Source organism: Trachypithecus francoisi, unplaced genomic scaffold (assembly GCF_009764315.1).
Source record: "Trachypithecus francoisi isolate TF-2019V2 unplaced genomic scaffold, Tfra_2.0 Lachesis_group5, whole genome shotgun sequence".
Taxonomy (NCBI): Eukaryota; Metazoa; Chordata; class Mammalia; order Primates; family Cercopithecidae; genus Trachypithecus; species Trachypithecus francoisi.
Genome location: NW_022681470.1, coordinates 6,521,288 through 6,541,383, shown reverse-complemented (window position 1 = coordinate 6,541,383; position 20,096 = coordinate 6,521,288). Strand labels below are relative to the sequence as shown.

The following is a 20,096-nucleotide window of genomic DNA, read 5'->3' as shown; positions in this document are numbered from 1 at the left end:
AGCACTGAAGTAGGCCTTTATTTAATATGAATTTCCTCTCTATCTATCTATCTATCTATCTATATATTTTTTTTTGAGACAGAGTTTTGCTCTTGTTGCCCAGGCTGGAGTGCAATGGCGCCATCTTGGCTCACCGCAACCTCTGCCTCCTGGGTTCAAGCGATTCTCTTGCCTCAGCCTCCCCAGTAGCTGGGATTATAGGCATGCACCACCATGCCTAGCTAATATTGTATTTTTAGTACAGACAGGGTTTCTCCATGTTGGTCAGGCTGGTCTTGAACTCTAGACCTCAGGTGATCTACCCGCCTCAGCCTCCCAAAGTGCTGGGATTACAGGCATGAGCCACCGCGCCCGGCTTCCTCTATATTAAGGATTAAACACTTTGCTAAATTGTGAATTATCAATCCTTAGAGTGAGTTTCTGATGAAAGAAAATTACAAAATAATAATACAGTAAAATGAACTTGTGTCTCAACAGTTCAAATCAGCTGTGGAAGCTAAAGCAACTCCATCTGGGATGCTAATCCGCCACAACGACTTCTGATTAACTCTCGTTCCGGGAACACCTCTACGATTTCTACTTTCACTGTCACATACTTTCAGTAAATCTTACCCTTAGGCAAACTCCCTATGTATATGAGCCCTGGGCCTGGAGGTAAGCGTGGAGTTCCACTATCTTATCTTGCAACCACCTGAGTCATCATTTCTGTTTGTAAGTGCCTATTAAATGTTTCTTTCCCAGAAACTAGATTTGTCAGCCTCTTTCTTTGGCTTCTCAGCTTCCTTGACCTTTGGGGGTAGATTTGCATAGACCTGCTCACTATGGAACACCAGCTTCCATTACCCTTTATTCAGGGAACCAGCCAGTCTTGGTAAATTCTGCTTTAGGATGACAGAGCTAATTGCAAAATATCAGAAAGAGATAAACCATAAATGCTTGCCTACCTTATGTTAGTTTTCCACCCAGAGAACACTGGTGGAAAAAATCGTGGTTCATCTGTAATAAGCACTGTGAGAAGTGCTTTCTACAGCAATGACTGGGAAGATTCCAGTCATTGTTAAAGAAAAATAAAACTTATTTATATTAAAGGATATCTCTGTATGTACACAGATGTGTAATAGCAGAGAAAGGAAAAGGCTAGAGAAAAGAGAACAAGAATATTTGCAAGTGGTTGCCTGTTGGGGGCTGTTACTGTCTTCCATTTCTTTTTTTTTTTTTTTTTTTGAGACAGAGTCTTGCTCTGTCACCCAGGCTGGAGTGCAGTGGCACAGTCTCGGCTCACTGCAAGCTCCGCCTCCTGGGTTCACGCCATTCTCCTGCCTCAGTCTCCCGAGTAGCTGAGACTACAGGCACCTGCCACCACGTCCGGCTAATTTTTTTTTTTGTATTTTTTTTTCAGTAGAGATGGGGGTTTCCCCATGTTAGCCAGAATGGTCTCGATCTCTTGACCTCGTGATCCACCCACCTCGGCTTCCCAAAGTGCTGAGATTACAAGCGTGAGCCACCGTGCCCAGCCCTGTTTCCCATTTCTTTAGAAGTGTTTCAATCTCAGCTGGGTGCAGCGGCTCACGCCTGTAATCCTAGCACTTTGGGAGGCCAAGGCAGGAGGATCACAAAGTCAGAAGTTTGAGACCAGCCTGACCAACATGGTGAAACCCCATCTCTACTAAAAATACAAAAATTAGCTGGGTGTGGTGGCATGCATCTGTAGTCTCAGCTACTCGGGAGGCTGAGGCAGGAGAATCGCTTGAACCCAGGAAGCAGAGGTCACAGTGAGCCAAGATGTCTCCACACTGCACTCTAGCCTGGGGGTGACAGGAGACTCCATCTCAAAAAAAAAAAAAAAAAAAAAAAGAAAAGAAACAAAAAGTGCTTGAATCTTCTGCAAATCTTCATATATGGCTTATGTGATACAATTAAAGCAACATTTTAAAAGAAAAGTCTAGATGGATTTCAGCAGTTAAGAGCAAAATTATACTTGCCTTTCAGAGTTGATATGAGGAAGCACTCATTCATTCATTCACATGTATTCATTCAAGTCACTCATTGTCAAGCTCATAAGGGGCCAGGCATAAAGGCCTGAGCAATGAATAAGACAAATGCAGTCCCTGGCTTGACGGAGCTCACGTCCTAATGGAAAGACGGATGATAAACAGCTGAACAACAACTAACGGCAGATGGTGACCGGTTTGGTAAAGGTGCTCTAACAGAGAATACCTCGGAAGACCCACTTACACAGAATGGTCGGTTCAAGCCCCCTCAAGCAAGCGAAGTTTCAGCTGGGGCCTGACAGGTGAGAAAGAGCCAATGGTGCTTGAAGAGCTTTCCAGGAAAAGGAAGAAACAGACTCAGTGAGAGAGCTCCATATGTTCTAGAGAGGAGAAGAAACTCCCGAATTTTGCACAGGTAAGAACAAACATTCTGAGCCTACCCACCTGTGTGGCTGGGCCAGGCTGGGCGAATTCCCAAGGCACCAGAGCAGCAGGGCACTGGTAGAGGCCCTTCCTCCACTCCCTGACCTGCCAGAGAAGTTTCTCAGGAGGCTCCAGGGCCACATTCCACGGCCCAAGGGGCCAGACGGACCCTGATGTGGTAAATATGAAAAAGTGAAAAATTACTCGGGATCTTTGAAAAAATATATTTGAACTACCTTTTCTGGCTGACTCCATGAAGGTCTGCTGTCCTTCCCAAACCAATTCCCAAACTGTCTTTCCATCTCGTTAGCTGTTTTTCCCTTTCCTACTTTCCGGTGTGAAGGGATTAGTAAGCCCTGCAGTGCTTCTCCATGCCAGAGCATCATTTTTCATCCCCGAGGGTCCTACACAAACACCTGCAAGGTTGACTCATGAAAGGAGAGGAGCCAGGGCTTTCTGGCAGAGGAGTGCAGGAGTGTGAGACAAGGTCATAGCTGGTTTTACTTTCACCACAGCTATTGCAAGCAGCCTGATCATCTTCACTCTGGGATGCTGGTCTGTCACTAACTACGCTATGTATGTGAAAGTAATAGGGAAAGAAGGAGCTCTGAGCAGCTGACCATTTGCATCCTGGGGGCATCTGCGGCTGATTTGCTGATGTAGAACTCCTATTATGAGATCTGTTCAGCAGGAGGGTCTGATAATTTTTTTTTTTTTTGGAGACAGTTTTGCTCTGTCACCCAGGCTGGAATGCAGTGTCTCGATCTTGGCTCACGGCCACCTCTGCCTCCCGGGTTCAAGCAATTCTCTGGCCTCAGCCTCCCAAGTAGCTGGGACTACAGGCATGCACCACAACGCCTGGCTAATTTTTCATATTTTTAGTAGAGATGGGGTTTCACTATGTTGGCCAGGCTGGTCTTGAACTCCTGACATCAGGTGATCTGCCTGCCTCAGTCTCCCAAAGTGCTGGGATTATAGGCATAAGCCACGCGCCGAACCAAGAATCATGTAACTAGGGCTACCGAGGTAATATTCGGTCAGCATTTATCTAAAGTCACTGTTTTATTCTATCAACTTTTGCTTTACTCGTCAAATCCCAGAGTTGTCATGTTCTCATAGAAAGCACAAAACTTTCAATATCAAATATACGTGGGTTCAAATCCCAGAACCTGAGAGTTCCTGATGTTCAGCATTCTGATATCCAAAATTAAAATGAGAAAATATATGTAAGGTAATTGTATCTATTAGTCAGCCTTTGCTGTGATAATAACCCTCAGTTTTAGTGGTTTATGATCCAAGCATTTATTTCTCAGAGTTTTGCAGGCTGGCATTGGCTGTGCTGGGCTGGGCTCTAGGTGTCTTCTCATTTGGAGAACGAGCCTGAAGGAGCAGCTGCTACATGGGGTATGATGCTCTCATGGAATACAGCAGGACAAGAAGACTAGATGAAAGGTGGCCTTGGAACTAGCATGCTGTCACCTCAGCCTAGTCCATTGTCCAAAATAAGTTCCCATGTAGAGGAAAGAAAGGGTGAATGTGTGCTTAATGATAATGCAATTGTCACATCAAGGCTGGGAGCATGTTAGGTGCTTAACAGATGTTAGCCTCCATCCCTTCCCCAATGCCGACAATAGAATTTAATAAATGAATAGTAATGACCATAAGCCAACTCTGTTGCCAGCCCATATCTTTGCTTTAATGACAGTCTAAGTGCCTGGATTCACCTCCCTCAGCTTCCTCACCATTCCCAGATCCATTCCTGAATTCCTTATTCCACACCCTTGCCTCACTTGCCTTTGCAGCACCTCACTTGGCCTTGTGCCCTGACACCTGGTGACGTCCACATACTTTCCACCTTCATGGTAACCCTAATAAGCCCCAGGACCACATGGCTTCCTGCTCTTCTGGTCCTCCCTGGTCTCTGTTGGCTAGGCTCACTATGACTTTGCTGATCGAGTATGGCATCAATCACCACCTTTTTTTTATATTTTTATTTTTTATTTTAAGTTCCGGGATACACGTGCAGAATGTACGGGGGTATTACATAGGTATACGTGTGCCATGGTGGTTTGCTGCACCTATTGACCTGTCCTGTAAGTTCCCTCTCCTTGCCCCCGAGCCCCCAACAGGCGTGGTGTGTGTTCTTCCCCTCCCTGTGTCCATATGTTCTTATTGTTCACCTTCCACTTATGAGTGAGAACATGCAGTGTTTTGGTTTGCTATTTCCATGTTAGTTTTTTTTTTTTTGAGACAGGGTTTTGCTCTTGTTGCTCATGCTGGAGTGCAATGGCGCAATCTCGGCTCACCGCAACCTCTGCCTCCTGGGTTCAAGCAATTCTCCTGCGTCAGCCTCCTGAGTAGCTGGGACTACAGGTGCCTGCCATCAAGCCCGGCTAATTTTTTGAGTGCAGTCATGGTGCCTAGAAGTCCTTCCACAGGAAGGAAGGGAAAAAAAAGAAAGAATGAAATAAATGTGGAGCATACAAGATGGTTTTCAACAGTGTCCTCAAGAGGTGCACAGGCCAGATTGAGTGGCTCACACCTGTAATCCCAGTGCTTTGGGAGGCAGAGGTGGGAGGATAGCTTGAGCCCAGGAGTTCAAGTCCTCAGTAAACTCTGATCATGACACTGCACTCCAGCCTGGGTGACAGAGCAAGATCCTATCTCTAAAAAATTTTTTTTAATTAAAAAAAAACGGCACACAGTCCAGTAGATGGGTGGACATACAACAGATACCATCTGCTGATATTAAGAGACACACGTACAAGTGCACTGGTGAAAGTGTTGTCAACCCAGGGCTGGGCCCGGTGGCTCACGCCTGTAATCCCAGCACTTCGGGAGGCCGAGGCAGGCGGATCACGAGGTCAGGAGATCGAGACCATCCTGGCTAACATGGTGAAACTCCGTCTCTACTAAAAATACAGAAAATTAGCTGGGCGTGGTTGTGGGCACCTGTAGTCCCAGCTACTCGGGAGGCTGAGGCAGGAGAATGGCTTGAACCCGGGAGGCGGAGCTTGCAGTGAGCCAAGATTGTGCCACTGCACTCCAGCCTGGGCGACAGAGCACGACTCCGTCTCAAAAAAACAAAAGAAAGAAAAGAAAGTTGTGTCAACCTTCACAGATTTGATGGGCTTGCAAGAAGTTTCCAACCTTCAATTGGCATTAACTCCCAACATTTCAATATTGATCATAAATAGTTAATGATCTAGAATACACACTAATCAAAGATTCATTTGTAGAAATTCTGTGAATCCTTTTGCAAATAGATTGTATTTGTTTTATGTGTATAATTTCCCTAAGTTAGTGCTGTTGTACATTTATATTTTATTTTTATGGCATAGTATTAGCTAGAAATGAGTGCTCTGGGAAGAGGCGGGAGCTCCATGCCTTTAGGCTGAGTGCTTCTAAGCATTAGTCACAGCATGTGGAATCAATCAATCATTTACTGAACACTTACTTTACACCACCCACTGTGCCAAATACTGAGGAGCAACATGTATGTGGCCTTGCCCATGTTTCTTATTGTGAGCAACACTTAATTGCTAGCATTAAATCCATTTCACAGAGATTAACTAAGCAGACTTAAATGACTTAAAATGAGCTTAAATGACTTCCTACATCAGCAGCTGAGTTGGGACAAAAAGTCAGAATCTTGGCTCTTTTGATAGTTTGAGCCTTGAAAAAATACTCTCCTTCCAGCTTGATCCAATTAACTCGTCTACAGTCTTTTGGCAAAGAAAATCTGAAAGGATACCTGGTTAGTCTGAAACAAAACAAAACAATGCTTGACATTCCTTTTTAACTTTTTTTTTTTTTTCGAGATGGAGTCTCGCTCTGTCTCCCAGGCTGGAATGCAATGGCATGATCTTGGCTCACTGCACCTTCTACCTCCCGGGTTCAAGTGATTCTTATGCCTCAACTTCCTGAGTAGCTGCGATTACAGGCTTCCGCCACCATGCCTGGCTAATTTTTGTATTTTTAGTAGAGATGCGATTTCACCATGTTGGCCAGGCTGGTCTCAAACTCCTGACCTCAGGTGATCTGCCCACCTTGGCCTCCCAAAGTTCTAGGATTATAGGCATGAGCCACCGTGCCCGGCCTCCTTTTTGACTTTTTTTTACATAAACCACAAAGCTGAGCATCCCCGTTTTTAGGAGCAGAGTCTTCCCAAGCTGTGTGAGGCGTATCTGCCCTAGGTTTCTGGCCTCTGCAGCAGCAGAAGTCCTTCCTCAGATACCTGACATCTCTCACACTGAACTCTGTGAAGCTGCAGGCAAAGTCTGCAAAGGTTTATAAAAGAAGCAGGGGATACTCTCAGGCCCAAAAGCCAGGGGAGCCTGAAGGTTTTTTAAAATTGTTGTATGAGGCCAGGTGCGGTGTCTCACACCTGTAATCTCAGCACTTTGGGCGGCCGAGGTGGGCGGATCACCTGAGGTCAGCAGTTTGAGACCAGTCTCACCAACATGGTGAAACCCTGTCTTTACTTAAAATACAAAAATTAGCTGGGCGTGGTGGTGCACGCCTGTGGTCCTAGCTACTTGGGAGGCTGACTGAGGAGAATTACTTGCACTCGGGAGGCACAGTTTGCAGTAGGCTGAGACCACACCACTGCACTCCAGTCTGGGTGACAGAGCGAGACTCTGTCTTGAAAATTAAATAAATAAATAATAAAATAAAAATTGTCGTATGATATACATTGGCTCGGCATGGTGCCTCCCACCTATAATCCCAGGACTTTGGGAAGTTGACTTTGGCAATTGGAGGCAGGAAGTTCACTTAAGCCCAGGAGTTTGAGGCCAGCCTGGGCAACATAGTGAGACCCCATCTCTAAAAAAAATTGTAGTATACATAAAATGTACCACTGTAACCACTTTTAAGTGTGCAGTTCAGTGGCATTAACTGCCTTCACACTGTTGTGCAGCCACGTCACTATCTGTCCCCAGGATTTTTCATCTTCCCAAACTTCAACTCTGTACCCATTAAACATTAACTCCCACCCTCCCTTCACCCCAGCTCCTGGAAACTTCTGTCCTGCTTTCTGTCTCTGTGAATTTGAGACAAGTGGGATGAGACAGTATTTGTCTTTCTGTGACTGGCATACTTCAGTTAGCATAAGGTCCATCAGATTCATCCACCACCTATTGTTGATCCATTCATGCATTGATGGGTACAGGATTGCTTCCATGTTTTAGATACTGTGTTTGTTTTTGTTTTTGTTTTTTGTTTTTTGAGACAGAGTTTCACTCTTGTTGCCCAGGCTGGAGTGCAATGGCATTATCTTAGCTCACCGCAACCTCCGCCTCCCGGGTTCAAGCGATTCTCCTGCCTCAGCCTCCCGAGTAGCTGGGATTACAAGCATGTGCCACCACATCCAGCTAATTTTGTATTTTTAGTAGAGACGGGGTTTCTTCATGTTGATCAGGCTAGTCTCGAACTGACCTCAGGTGATCCTCCCGCCTCAGCCTCCCAAAGTGTTGGGGATTACAGGTGTGAGCCACTGCACCCGGCCCAGATATTATGTTTTTGTTAGTTTGTTTGTTTCTTTTTAGAAACAGAGTTTCACTCTTGTTGCCCAGGCTGGAGTGCAATGGCATGATCTCGGCTCACTGCAACCTCCACCTCCCAGGTTCAAGCAATTCTCCTGCCTCAGTCTCCTGAGTAGCTGGGATTACAGGTGTGTGCCACCACACCCAGCTGATTTTTGTATTTTTAGTAGAGATGGGGTTTCGTCATATTGGTCAGGCTGGTCTCGAACTCCTGACCTCAGGTGATCCACCCACCTCAGCTTCCCAAAGTGCTGGGATTACAGGCTTGAGCCACAGCACCCAGCCAGATATTGTTGAATAATACTATACTATGAGCATGGGCGTACACAATCTTGAATTATCTTATTTATTTATTTATTATTTTTAAATTTCAATTAATTTTTTATGCCTAAACTACGAACAACATAGCCTTGACTTTTTAATGGAAGCTTTTATTCACATTTTGCAAGCTTCAGAAAAAGAGGAGCTTGAGAGCAGCCTGACCAATATGGTGAAACCATGTCTACTAAAAATACAAAAATTAGCTGGGTGTGGTAGCCCACCTATAATCCCAGTTACTAGGAAACTGAGAGGGGAGAATCACCTGAGCCCTGAAGGTTAAGGCTGCAATGAGCCAAGATCGCACCACTGCACTCCAGCCTGGGCAACAGAGCGACACTCTGTCAAAAAAAACGAACAAACAGAAAACAAACAAACAAAAAAAACAATTGTCTATATCAAAGCTAGCTTTTGGGGGGACTGGGTGTGATGGCTTATATCTGTAACCCCAGTGTTGGGGAGGCAAGGTGGGAGGGTTACTTGAGCCTAGGAGTTTGAGATCACCCTGGGCAACAAAGTGAGACCCCTATCTCTACAAAAAAAAAAAAAAAATTAGCCAGTGTGGTGGCACGCACCTATAGTCTTAGCTACTCAGGAGGCTGAGTCAGGAGGATTACTTGAGCCCAGGAGTTTTAGGTTGCAGTGATCTATGAGTGTACCACTGCACTCCAGCCTGGGTGACACTGGGTAACAGAGACAAGACCCTGTTTAAATCAATAAATTTTAAAAAATATACAGATTTGAGAATTTTTTTTAAATGCATAATCTCTAGACCAGATAAGGAGGGAGAGCCAGTGGGTCAAAATGGAAGCTCAGAGATCTAGAAGAATCTGAAGCAGCTATTCTCTGGAATCCAAATAAGAATATCTCCCCTCCCCTCCCTTCCCCTCTCCTTTCCTCCCCTCCCTTCTCTTTTCTGAGACTATATTTTGAGACAGGGTCTCCCTCTATGACACAGGCCACAGTGCAGTGGCACAATTCCACCTCACTGCAGTCTTGACCTCCAGGCTCAAGCAATCCTCCCACCTCAGCCTCACAAGTAGCTGGGACTACAGGTCTCTGCCACCACACCCAGCTAATATGTTTGTTGTTGTATTTTTTGTAGAGACAGGGTTTCACCATGTTGCCCAAGCTCAGTCCTCTTCTTAATTGACTTTTCATTCTTTTGTTTGTTTGTTTGAGATGGAGTCTCTCTTTGTCACCCAGGCTGGAGTGCAGTGGCATGATCTCGGCTCACTGCCAGCTCCGCCTCCCGGGTTCACGCCATTCTCCTGCCTCAGCCTCCCAAGTATCTGGGACTACAGGTGCCCGCCACCGCGCCCGGCTAATTTTTTGTATTTTTTTAGTAGAGATGGGTTTTCACCATGTTAGTCAGGATGGTCTCGATATCCTGACCTCGTGATCCGCCCCCCTCAGTCTCCCAAAGTGCTGGGGTTACACGCGTGAGCCACTGTGCCCGGCCGGCTTTTCATTCTTAAACATTGTAAATGATTGCCATTCTCTCCTCATTTAAAAAAAAAAAAAGAAAAGAAGGCAGTCAGCCTTCCTACTCATCCCCTGCTTCCACCTCCTCCTCCCGAGTCTCCCTGGTTTAGTCTGGCTTGCTGGGCAACATTCACACAGTTGATTGTGGCTGCACACCCACTCCTGACAGCAAGTCGCATATGGACGTTTCCATCTGACCAGCAACCATCCTGGCTCTCTAATCCCTTCACTCTCCTAGGTAACTGTCACACGTGTTCTCTCTTTCCTACCCTTACTTCTAGCTGAAGACCTTACTTCCTAGTCCGAGAAAGTTAACAACATGGATAGCATATGTGACCTTAGTAAGGGGGGTTTCCATGGAGTGGTGAGGATAAAGACAGATTAGGTGGATTTAAGAGGGAATGTGTGGCCGGGTGTGGGGGCTTATGTCTGTAATCCCAGCACTTTGGGAGGCCAAGGCAGGCAGATCACTTGAGGACAGGAGTTCAAGATCAGCCTGGCCATCATGGTAAAACCCCATCTCTACTAAAAATACAAAAATTAGCTAGGTGTGGTGGCGTGCACCTGTAATCCCAGCTACTGAAGGGCTGAGGCAGAAGAATCACTTAGACCTAGGAGGTGAAGGTTGCAGTGAACCAAGATTACGCCACTGCACTCCAGCCTGAGCAATGGGGAGAGACTCCATTTCAAAAAAAAAAAAAAAAAAAGAGGAAACGTGCAGAGAGGAATTGGAGACACTGAGTATAGACAAATCTCTCCCAGGGTTTTGTGGCAAAGGAACCCAAGGAAATAAGTGAAGTTTGGAAGGAGAGTTGAGGATCAAGATAATTCACCTAAGTGCTGGCAACATAGTAGTGCACAAAAACCCTGGCCCACATACACTTTGATCCAAAGAATTCTCCCTCTCGTTTCCTAACTGGATACCCTTGATTTCTTTCTCTTGCCTGATTGCCCTAGCCAGAACTTCCAACACGATGTTGAATAGGAGTGGTGAGAGAGGGCATCCCTGTCTTGTGCCAGATTTCAAAGGGAATTTTTCCAGTTTTTGCCCATTCAGTATGATATTAGCTGTGGGTTTGTCATAATAGCTCTTATTATTTTGAGGTACGTTCCATCAATACCAAATTTATTGAGCGTTTTTAGCAAAGACACATGCACACGTATGTTTATTGCGGCACTATTCACAATAGCAAGACTTGGAATCAACCCAAATGTCCATCTGTGACAGACTGGATTAAGAAAATGTGGCACATATACACCATGGAATACTATGCAGCCATCAAAAAGGATGAGTTTGCGTCCTTTGTAGGGACATGGATGCAGCTGGAATCCATCATTCTTAGCAAACTATCACAAGAAGAGAAAACCAAACACCGCATGTTCTCACTCATAGGTGGGAACTGAACAATGAGATCACTTGGACTCGGGAAGGGGAACATCACACACTGGGGCCTATCATGGGGAGGGGGGAGGAGGGAGGGATTGCACTGGGGAGTTATACATGATATAAACGTCATGCACATGTACCCTAGAACTTAAAGTTAATAAAACAAAAAAAAAAAAAAAAAAAAAAAAAAGAATTCTCCCTCTCGGCTTCCCCAGCCCCTCAAGAATGAGATCTTGGGCCAGGCGTGGTGGCTCATGCCTGTAATCCCAGCACTTTGGGAGGCCTAGACGGGTGGATCACCTGAGGTCAGGAGTTCGAGACCAGCCTGGCCAACATGGTGAAACCCTGTCTCTACAAAAAACACCAAAATTAGCTGGGCATGGTGGTGCATGCCTGTAATCCCAGCTACTCAGGAGGCTGAGGCAGGAGAATCACTTGAACCCAGGAGGCGGAGGTTGCAATGAGCTGAAATCATGCCACTGCACTCCAGCCTGGACAAGAGGGAAACTCTGTCAAAAATAATAATAATAATAAAAAATAAAAAATAAAACAATGAGATCTTGGAAACAGAAGGCAGGAATTGATGTCTATTGCCATACCACCCTGAATGCACCCGATCTTGTGAGAAGGAAGGAATTGAAGGGGGAAATCTCCAGAAATAAGAAGGGATTTCCTTTCCAACTGAGAGCAACGCTTCATTCAGCTGCACTGATTCCCTTCTTCACTGAAGAAGGGCTCTACAGATAGATTTTGGAGTATCCTGGAGGCATTATTCAGTTGGATAACCTAGAGTTGGAAAGAATTCCCACTCCCCTTCCCCACCATATTCCCTTAGCCTGTGGCATTGTCCCTCTGGGCTGACTCCAGCTCAAAAGGAGTCATCTGTGGCTCCATTTTTGTTTTGTTTTCATGAAAGCATAATTAAAATAAGGCATAGCCATTACCAGTGAATTTACTTTGCCATTCTACTTCCGGGGAATGAATCAGGACTCAGAACTGACCATGGCATTGAAAGCAGTTTAAACCTCATTCTGCTGCTCCTCAACCCTGTAGGCAGAAGTGTCAGGGTGAGGAAAGACAGATTCTGTGAGGATCCTTTCCAACTTTGACCCCAGGGGTCGGGCGTGGTGGCTCACACCTGTAATCCCAGCACTCTGGGAGGCTGAGGTGGGAGAATCACTTGAGGCCAAGAGTTCGAGAAGCAGCCTGGCCAACATGGTTGAAACCCCCTCTCTACTAAAAATACAAAAATTAGCTGAGCATGGTGGCGGGTGCCTGTAATCCCAGCTACTCCAGAAGCTGAGGCAGGAGAATCACTTGAACCCAGGAGGCAGAGGTTGCAGTGAGCTGAGATCACGCCACTGCACTCTAGCCTGGGTGACAGAGCAAGACTCTGTCTCAAAAAATAAAATAAAAATGTGACCCCAGGGCTAACACCATGCACCCCTTTGCAGTACTGTGCAACCCTTATTGCTAAATTCATAGCAAATGGAGGATTATTGCTTTAAGCTTTTTCAGCAATTGAGCTGTCTTCTGATCAATTATGGGGTAGCCTCATTTGATCCACTTGGCAGTTTCTGTGGAATAGTGAATGACCTGGACAGAGGTAGGGGACTCTGTAGTCAACTTCTAGAGGATGCTCATGTTACCTACTGACTCTGGGGTATTTCTGAGAGGTCAGGAGGGCTAGAGAGACATTTTGACTAATTGTTTAATTTCTCCACACCTTAGTTTCCTTACTAGAAAGTAGGGATGTACTGTCTACCTTCCCACCTCCCAGTGGTTTTGAGGTTCAGGTATAATACTGGGTGAGAAAACAATTTAAAAAAAGAGAAACAAACAAAAGAGAATACTGGGTGAAAGATCACAGGAAGGATCAAGTGGTAACATGTAAATTGATAGGCCAGCGGCGGTGGCTCACACCTGTAAACACAGCATTTTGGGAGGCCAAGGTGAGCGGATCACTTGAGGTCAGGAGTGTGAGACCAGTCCTGGTCAACATGTCTAAACCTCATCTCTACTGAAAAAAAAAAAAAAAAAAAAAATTAGCTGGGCGTAGTGGTGGGCGCCTGTAATCCCAGCTACTTGGGAGGCTGAGACAGAAGAATTACTTGAACCCGGGAGGCAGAGGTTGCAGTGAGCCGAGATCACACCACTGCACTCCAGCCTGGGCAACAGAGTGAGACTCTGTCTCAAAAAAAAAAAACCAAAAAAGATGTAAACTGATGCTGCTGCCATGATAGGAACATGGATTAAATGGGGTTTGAAGACGACAGTAAAGGGTGGCCAGTGGAGACTGTTTCCTTCATATGTTTTCCTTCCACATTTTCCTCCACGTGTGGTTCAATGTAGCATAACTGCCTGATGTGCTGAAACGTGTGGAGCTCAGGGCCACTCCCCAGTGAATGTGAAGGATGGCTTCCTGCCTTCCCTCAGCCCACAGAGCCTCCTCCTGCCAGAATAATAGATGTTACTGGCAGGCTGCCTCCTGCTGGACTCTAGGAGGAGTAACTAACTTTTCACCCCTTACTGTGGTTTCCTGCAGATGAGGAATGTGGATCCTTCTGTGTGTGTTTATTTTATGCACTACCCCACCACGTCAATAACTACAGGTTAGAGGCTCATAGGTTTTTGCTTAAAGCAAGTACTTGGCCAAGTGCTCATGCCTATAATCCCAGTGCTTTGGGAGGTTGAGGTGAGGGAAGATTGCTTGAGGCCAGTTTGAGACTAGCCCTGGCAACATAGCAAGGTCCCGTCTTAACAACAACAACAAAAATTAAAAAAGCAAAATGAGCCCAGTGTGGTGACATTGCCTGTAGTCTCAAGTACTCGGGATACTGAGGTGGGAGGATCACTGGAGTCTGGGAGGTGGAGACTGCAGTGAGCAGTGATTGTGCCACTGTACCCCAACCTGGGTAACACAGTGAGACTGCATCTAAACAAAACAATTGAAAAAATAGGCTGGGCAAGGTGGCTTACGCCTATAATCCCAGCACTCTGGGATGTCAAGGTGGGCAGAATATTTGAGGCCAGGAGTTCGAGACTAGCCTGGCCAACTTGGTGAAACCCCGTCTCTACCAAAAATACAAAAATTAGCCAGGCGTGGTGGCGTGTGCCTATAGTCCCAGATACTCGGGAGGCTGAGGCAGGAGAATCGCTTGAACTCCAAGGTGGAGTTTGCAGTGAGCCAGTAATCGCACCACTGCACTCCAGCCTGGGTGACAGAGGGAGACTGTCTAAAAAAAAACCAAAAACACAAAAGAGAAGTTAAGTGTGGCTAGGTGTGCAGTGGCTCATGCCTGTAATCCCAGCACTTTGGGAGGCCAAGGCAGAGGGATCACTTGAGGTCAACAGTTCGACAAGCCTGGGCAACATGGCAAAAGCCCAGCTCTACTAAAAATACAAAAATTAGCCGGGCGGGGTGGTACACGCCCATAGTCCCAGCTACTCAGAAGGCTGAGATACAAGAATCACTTGAACCCTGGACACGAAGGTTACAGTGAGTGGAGATTGTGCCACTGCACCCCAGCCTGGGTGACAGAGAGAGACTCCATCTGGGAAAAAAAAAAAAAAAAAATTTGTCACAGAGCAGACAGCCTTAAATTGGGGGCCAGAGAAGGTTCTTGGAGAAAATGTCCTCTCTGAAATATTCCTGAATCAATAACATAAGCATCCTCTAGCAGTTGACTGCAGAGCCCCTACCCCTTTTCAGATCCTTCATTATTCCCTAGAACCTCCTCATGGGCCAAACATGAGAGGCAACCACAATTGATTAGGAGACAGATCAATTGTTCAAAAAACATAAAACAATAATCTACTGTTCACTGTGGATTTAGCAATTAATCAGCCCTAGAGGATGAGTGACTTGGCCAGGTGGAGAGGGGAAGGAAGAGTGTTCCAGTCAGAGGGAACAAAGTTACATACTGGATAAAACCGAAATGCAACTAGCATGCAGGAACACAGAGGAGCCCATGGCTCAGGAGAGCAGGAAATGGGGAGAGAAGAAGCCAGGAAGATGGGTCCCCGCGTTGGTGTTAGGTTAAAATGATTGAACTTTCCCTTTTTTTTTTTTTTTTTGAGACAGAGTTTCTCTCTGTCACCCAGGCTAGAGTAAAGTGGTATGATCTCGGCTCACTGCAACCTCCACCTCCTGGGTTCCAGCGATTCTCCTGCCTCAGTCTCCTGAGTAGCTGGGATTACAGGCACCTGTCACTATGTCCAACTAATTTTTGTATTTTTAGTAGAGACAGGATTTCACAATATTGGCCAGGATGGTCTCCAACTCCTGACTTCAGGTGATCCACCCACTTCTGCCTCCCAAAGTGCTGGGATTACAGGTGTGAGCCACCGCACCCAGCCCGAACTTTTATTTTCTTTCAAATATGTATGTGTGTGTGTGTGTAAAAGGGGCATGGGGATGAGGGGGTCGGGGTTGGGGACAGGGTCTCACTCTGTTGCCCAGGCAGGAGTGGAGTGGACCGTAGCTCACTGCAACCTCAAGCTCTGAAGCAGTCCTCCCACCTCACCCTTTTAAGTAGCTGGGACTGTAAGCGGCCACCCCACCTGGCTAATTTTTTCACTTTTTGTAGAGAAGGGGTCTGCCTGTGTAGCCCAGGGTATTCTGGGACTACTGGCCTCCAGTGATCCTTCCGCCTCGGCCTCCCAGTGTACCGGGATTACAGGCGTGAGCCAACGCCCTCGGCCAAAGTTGATTGGACTTGATCTTAAGGTTAGATAAGAGTGTTAAACACTTTAAGGAGGGCAGTGCCATGATGAGATTTTAGTTTTAGCAAGATTACTCTTAAGGCGTGCCTTGGACGTGGTACAGGAGGAAAAGGAGATGATCAGATTTTCCTTTTGGAAATAATCCCGGGCCTGTAAGGAGCTGAAGGGGGTCTACAGGTACCGAGGGAGGGTACCATTGTAGGATTTTCAGTAGGAGAGTGACAAGATGATATATGCATTTTAAAAGGATCACTTTCCTAGAAAGACCTGAAAAGCTATAAAATGATAAGCAACTGGGAGCCAGAGGAAAATTAGACTCAAGGCGGGAGTCAGGCCCTCCGCCATGTCTTCCATCCGCTTCCTGTGCCACCGCTGCCACCAGGCTCTAAGGCTGAGCTGCTCCTCGGAGTCCGGGAGCCTCCCTGCAGCCCCGGCGCCCACCTCTGGGCAGGCTGAGCCCGGAGACACCCGGGATCCCGGCGCCACCACCAGGGAGGTGACAGATGGTGAGGAACAGGACGGCGCCTCTAGCAGACCCCTTCCAGGTGATGGCAGTGTGTCCAAGGACCATGCCAACATCTTCACCCTGCTGGGGGAGCTTGGCCCCATGCAAACGCTCAGTAGCATCCAGAAGGCAGCTGGGGACATTTTTGACATCGTCTCTGGCCAAGAAGATGTGGACCATCCCCTGTGTGAAGAGTGCACCGACAGTCTTCTAGAGCAGCTGGACATCCAGCTCGCTCTCACGGAAGCTGAGAGTCAGAACTACCAACGCTGCCTGGAGACCCGGATGCTGGCGACCAGCGAGGACGAGACGACCGCGGCGCTGCGGGCGGAGCTGCGGGACCTGGAGCTGGAGGAGGCCAGGCTGGTGCAGGAGCTGGAGGATGTGGACAGGAACAATGCAAGAGCAGCCACGGATCTCGAGGCAGCCCAGGCAGAGGCTGCGGAGCTGGATCAGCGGGAGAGGCAGTACTACAGGGACTACAGTGCCTTGAAGTGGCAGCAGCTGGAACTGCTTGACCAGCTGGGGAACGTGGAGAACCAGCTGCAATATGCCAGGGTCCAGATGGACCGGTTGAAGGAAATCAACTGTTTCACTGCCACGTTTGAAATCTGGGTGGAGGGCTCCTTGGGCGTCATCAATAAATTCAGGTTGGGCTGCCTCCCCACTGTCCCTGTGGGCTGGAATGAGATTAACGCTGCCTGGGGACAGGCGGCTTTGCTGCTCCTTGCCCTGGCCAATACAATTGGACTGCAGTTTCAGAGGTATCGACTCATGCCCTGCGGAGACCATTCCTATCTGAAGCCTTTAACAGATGACCGCACTGAGCTCCAGTTGTTCTGTTATGGGGGGCAGGATGTTTTCCTCAATAACAAGTTTGACTGCGCGATGGTGGCCTTCCTGGACTGCATGCAGCAGTTCAAGGAAGAGGCTGAGAAGGGTGAGCTGGGCCTCTGTCTGCCCTACAGGATCCAGGTGGAGACAGGCCTGATGGAGGACGCTGACGGCCGAGGGGAGTGCTATTCCATCAGAACCCATCTGAACACGCAGGAACTGTGGACAAAGGCACTCAAGTTCTTGCTTATAAATTTAAAGCGGAGTCTCATTTGGGTTGCCTCAAGGTATCAAAAGTAGCTTTCTTGAGTCTTGCTCTGTCACCCAGGCCGGAGTGCAGTGGCGCCATCTTGGCTCACTGCAACCTCGGCTTCCTGGGTTCAAGCAATTCTCCTGCCTCACCCTCCCGAGTAGCTGGGATTACAAGCGCCTGCCATCACACATGGCTAATTTTTGTATTTTTAGTAGAGGCAGGGTTTCGCCATGTTGACCAGGTTGGCCTTGAACTCCTGGTCTCAGGTGATCCACCTGCCTCGACCTCTCAAAATGCTGGGATTACAGGCGTGAGCCACCACACCCAGCCTTCTTTTTTGAGACAGAGTCACACTCTGTGGCCTAAGCTGGAGTGCAGTGACACGATCTCGGCTCATTGCAGCCTCCATCTCCTGGGTTCAGACAATTCTCCTGCCTCAGCCTCCCAAGTAGCTGGGATTACAGGTGCCCACCACCACACCCAGCTAATTTTTGTATTTTTAGTAGAGATGGGGTTTCGTCATGTTGGCCAGGCTGGTCTCAACCTCCTGATCTCAGGGGATCCGCCCACCTCGGACTCCCAAACTGCTGGGATTACAGGCATGAGCCACCCCACCTAGCCCACTTTCTTTTTTTCTAAAGTACTGTAAATATATTATCAGATAAGTCTTCCCCAACACACCTTTGTCCCTTCTTCCTTGTAACTTCCACTCCCCTTCTCCACCCTAACATTCAAAGACAGGAAAAATTAAATCACAAGAGGCTAAGATTACTTCTGCATAAAGGGATAAAGGGACACAGAGGACAAGGACTAAGGGTGGGGAGGAAAGAGGGCATGGTGAGGAGCAAGGTGGAGGTTTTCAATTTTTTAATTGAAAAACATTTTGGGCCATGGATGTATGTAATGGAACACTGGAGTCGGGGGCAGGGGAAAGAATACTCAAACATTTCGTTTTTGTTGTGATGCCCCCCTCTTCATCCCTGTTGTGTAAGCCCCTCCTCTTCATCCCTGAGAAACTTTCAATAAATTTCGACTGTTCTTTAATGATTTAAAGTGAGAGGTGAGTCTTACTGGACTGTGTCATGATGTTGAGATTAACTGTGAGGTGAGGGGCTGAGGTGGCCAGGAAGTGACTGGTAACATTGGCTGGTAGATAAATTAAGGGGTCTTGGGGTGAACGCTTCCAGAAAGCTGAAGACTGAATCCTAGCACTTTGAGAGGTAGAGGAGGGAGAATTGCTTGAGCCCAGAAGTTCCAAGACCAGCCTGGACAACCTAGAGCAACCCCATCTTAACAACAATTTTTTAATTAATTTTATTTTATTATTATTATTTTTTTGAGACAGAGTTTGGCTCTTGTCTCCCAGGCTGGAGTGCAGTGGTGCGATCTCAGCCCACGGCAACCTCTGCCTCCCAGGTTCAAGCAATTCTCCTGCCTCAGCCTCCCTTTAGTAGCTGAGATTACAGACATCCACCACCACATCCGGCTAATTTTTTTTTTTTTTTTTTGAGACAGAATCTCACTCTGTCATCCAGGCTGGAGTGCAGTGGCACAATCTCAGCTCACTGAAACCTCTGCCTCCCAGGTTCATGATTCTCCTGCCTCAGCCTCCTGAGAAGCTAGGATTACAGGTTTGTGCCACCAAGCCCAGCTAATTTTTGTATTATTTTAGTAGAGACGGGGTTTCACCATGTTAGCCAGGCTGGTCTCGAACTCCTGACCTCAGGTGACAGGCCCGACTTGGCTTCCCAAAATGCTGGAATTACAGGCGTGAGCCACCTCGCCTGGCCTACAAAATATTTTTTTTAAAAATTAGCCTGGCGTGATGTGGTGTGCACCTGTAGTCCTAGCTATCCTGGAGGCCGAGGTGGGAGGATCACTTGAGCCTGGGAAGTCCAGGTTGCGGTGAGCTGTGACTGAGCCACTGCACTCAAGCCTGGGCCACAGAGTGATACCTCATCTCTAAAAAATAAAAAGTAAAATAAGCCAACCAGAGAAGGTTTTTAAAACGCAAATTGTGTCATGCCATTCTCCAGCTTCTCCATGGCCCTCATAAAATCTCAAATCCTGACCACAACTTTCAGCCTCAGAAAATCTGTTCCTGCTGCCTCTCCAGGCCCAGATTATACTTCTCCCAGTTCCTTTCTGTGCCAAAATGTTCCAAGCCTATCTCTCTCCACCTTTGTGCTCTTCCCTGTGTCAATGTCTTCTTTTTTATGTATTTAGTTTTTTGAGAAGTAGTCGCCCTCTGTCACCCAGGCTTGAGTGCAGTGGCTCAATCTAAACTCACTGCAACCTCCACCTCCCGGATTCATGTGATTCTCCTGCCTCAGCCTCCCGAGTAGCTGAGATTACAGGCACCTGCTGCCACGCCCGGCTAATACTTGTATTTTTAGTAGACATAGGGTTTCGCCATTTTGGCCAGGTTGGTCTTGAACTCCTGACCCCAGGTGATCTGCCCGCCTTGGCCTACCAAATTGCTGGACTTACAGGCATGAGCCACTGCTCATATTAAGTATTCTACATATTAAGCATTCTACAGTATGTAAAGTACAAAGATTAGATTATAAAATATGCAGTTTCAAAACTCAGAAAAGTATTTAGGAGGAAAATGGGCTGGGTGCAGTGG

The 20,096-nt window shown here is 47.0% G+C and overlaps 1 protein-coding gene across 1 annotated transcript; it reads left to right on the top strand.

The window, feature by feature from the left end:
- Positions 1 to 16,218: 16,218 nt before the first annotated feature.
- BECN2 (beclin 2) lies at positions 16,219 to 17,514 on the top strand. Its single transcript, XM_033195679.1, has one exon. It carries the CDS (start codon positions 16,219 to 16,221, stop codon positions 17,512 to 17,514), a length of 1,296 nt encoding a protein of 431 aa, XP_033051570.1.
- Positions 17,515 to 20,096: the final 2,582 nt, after the last annotated feature.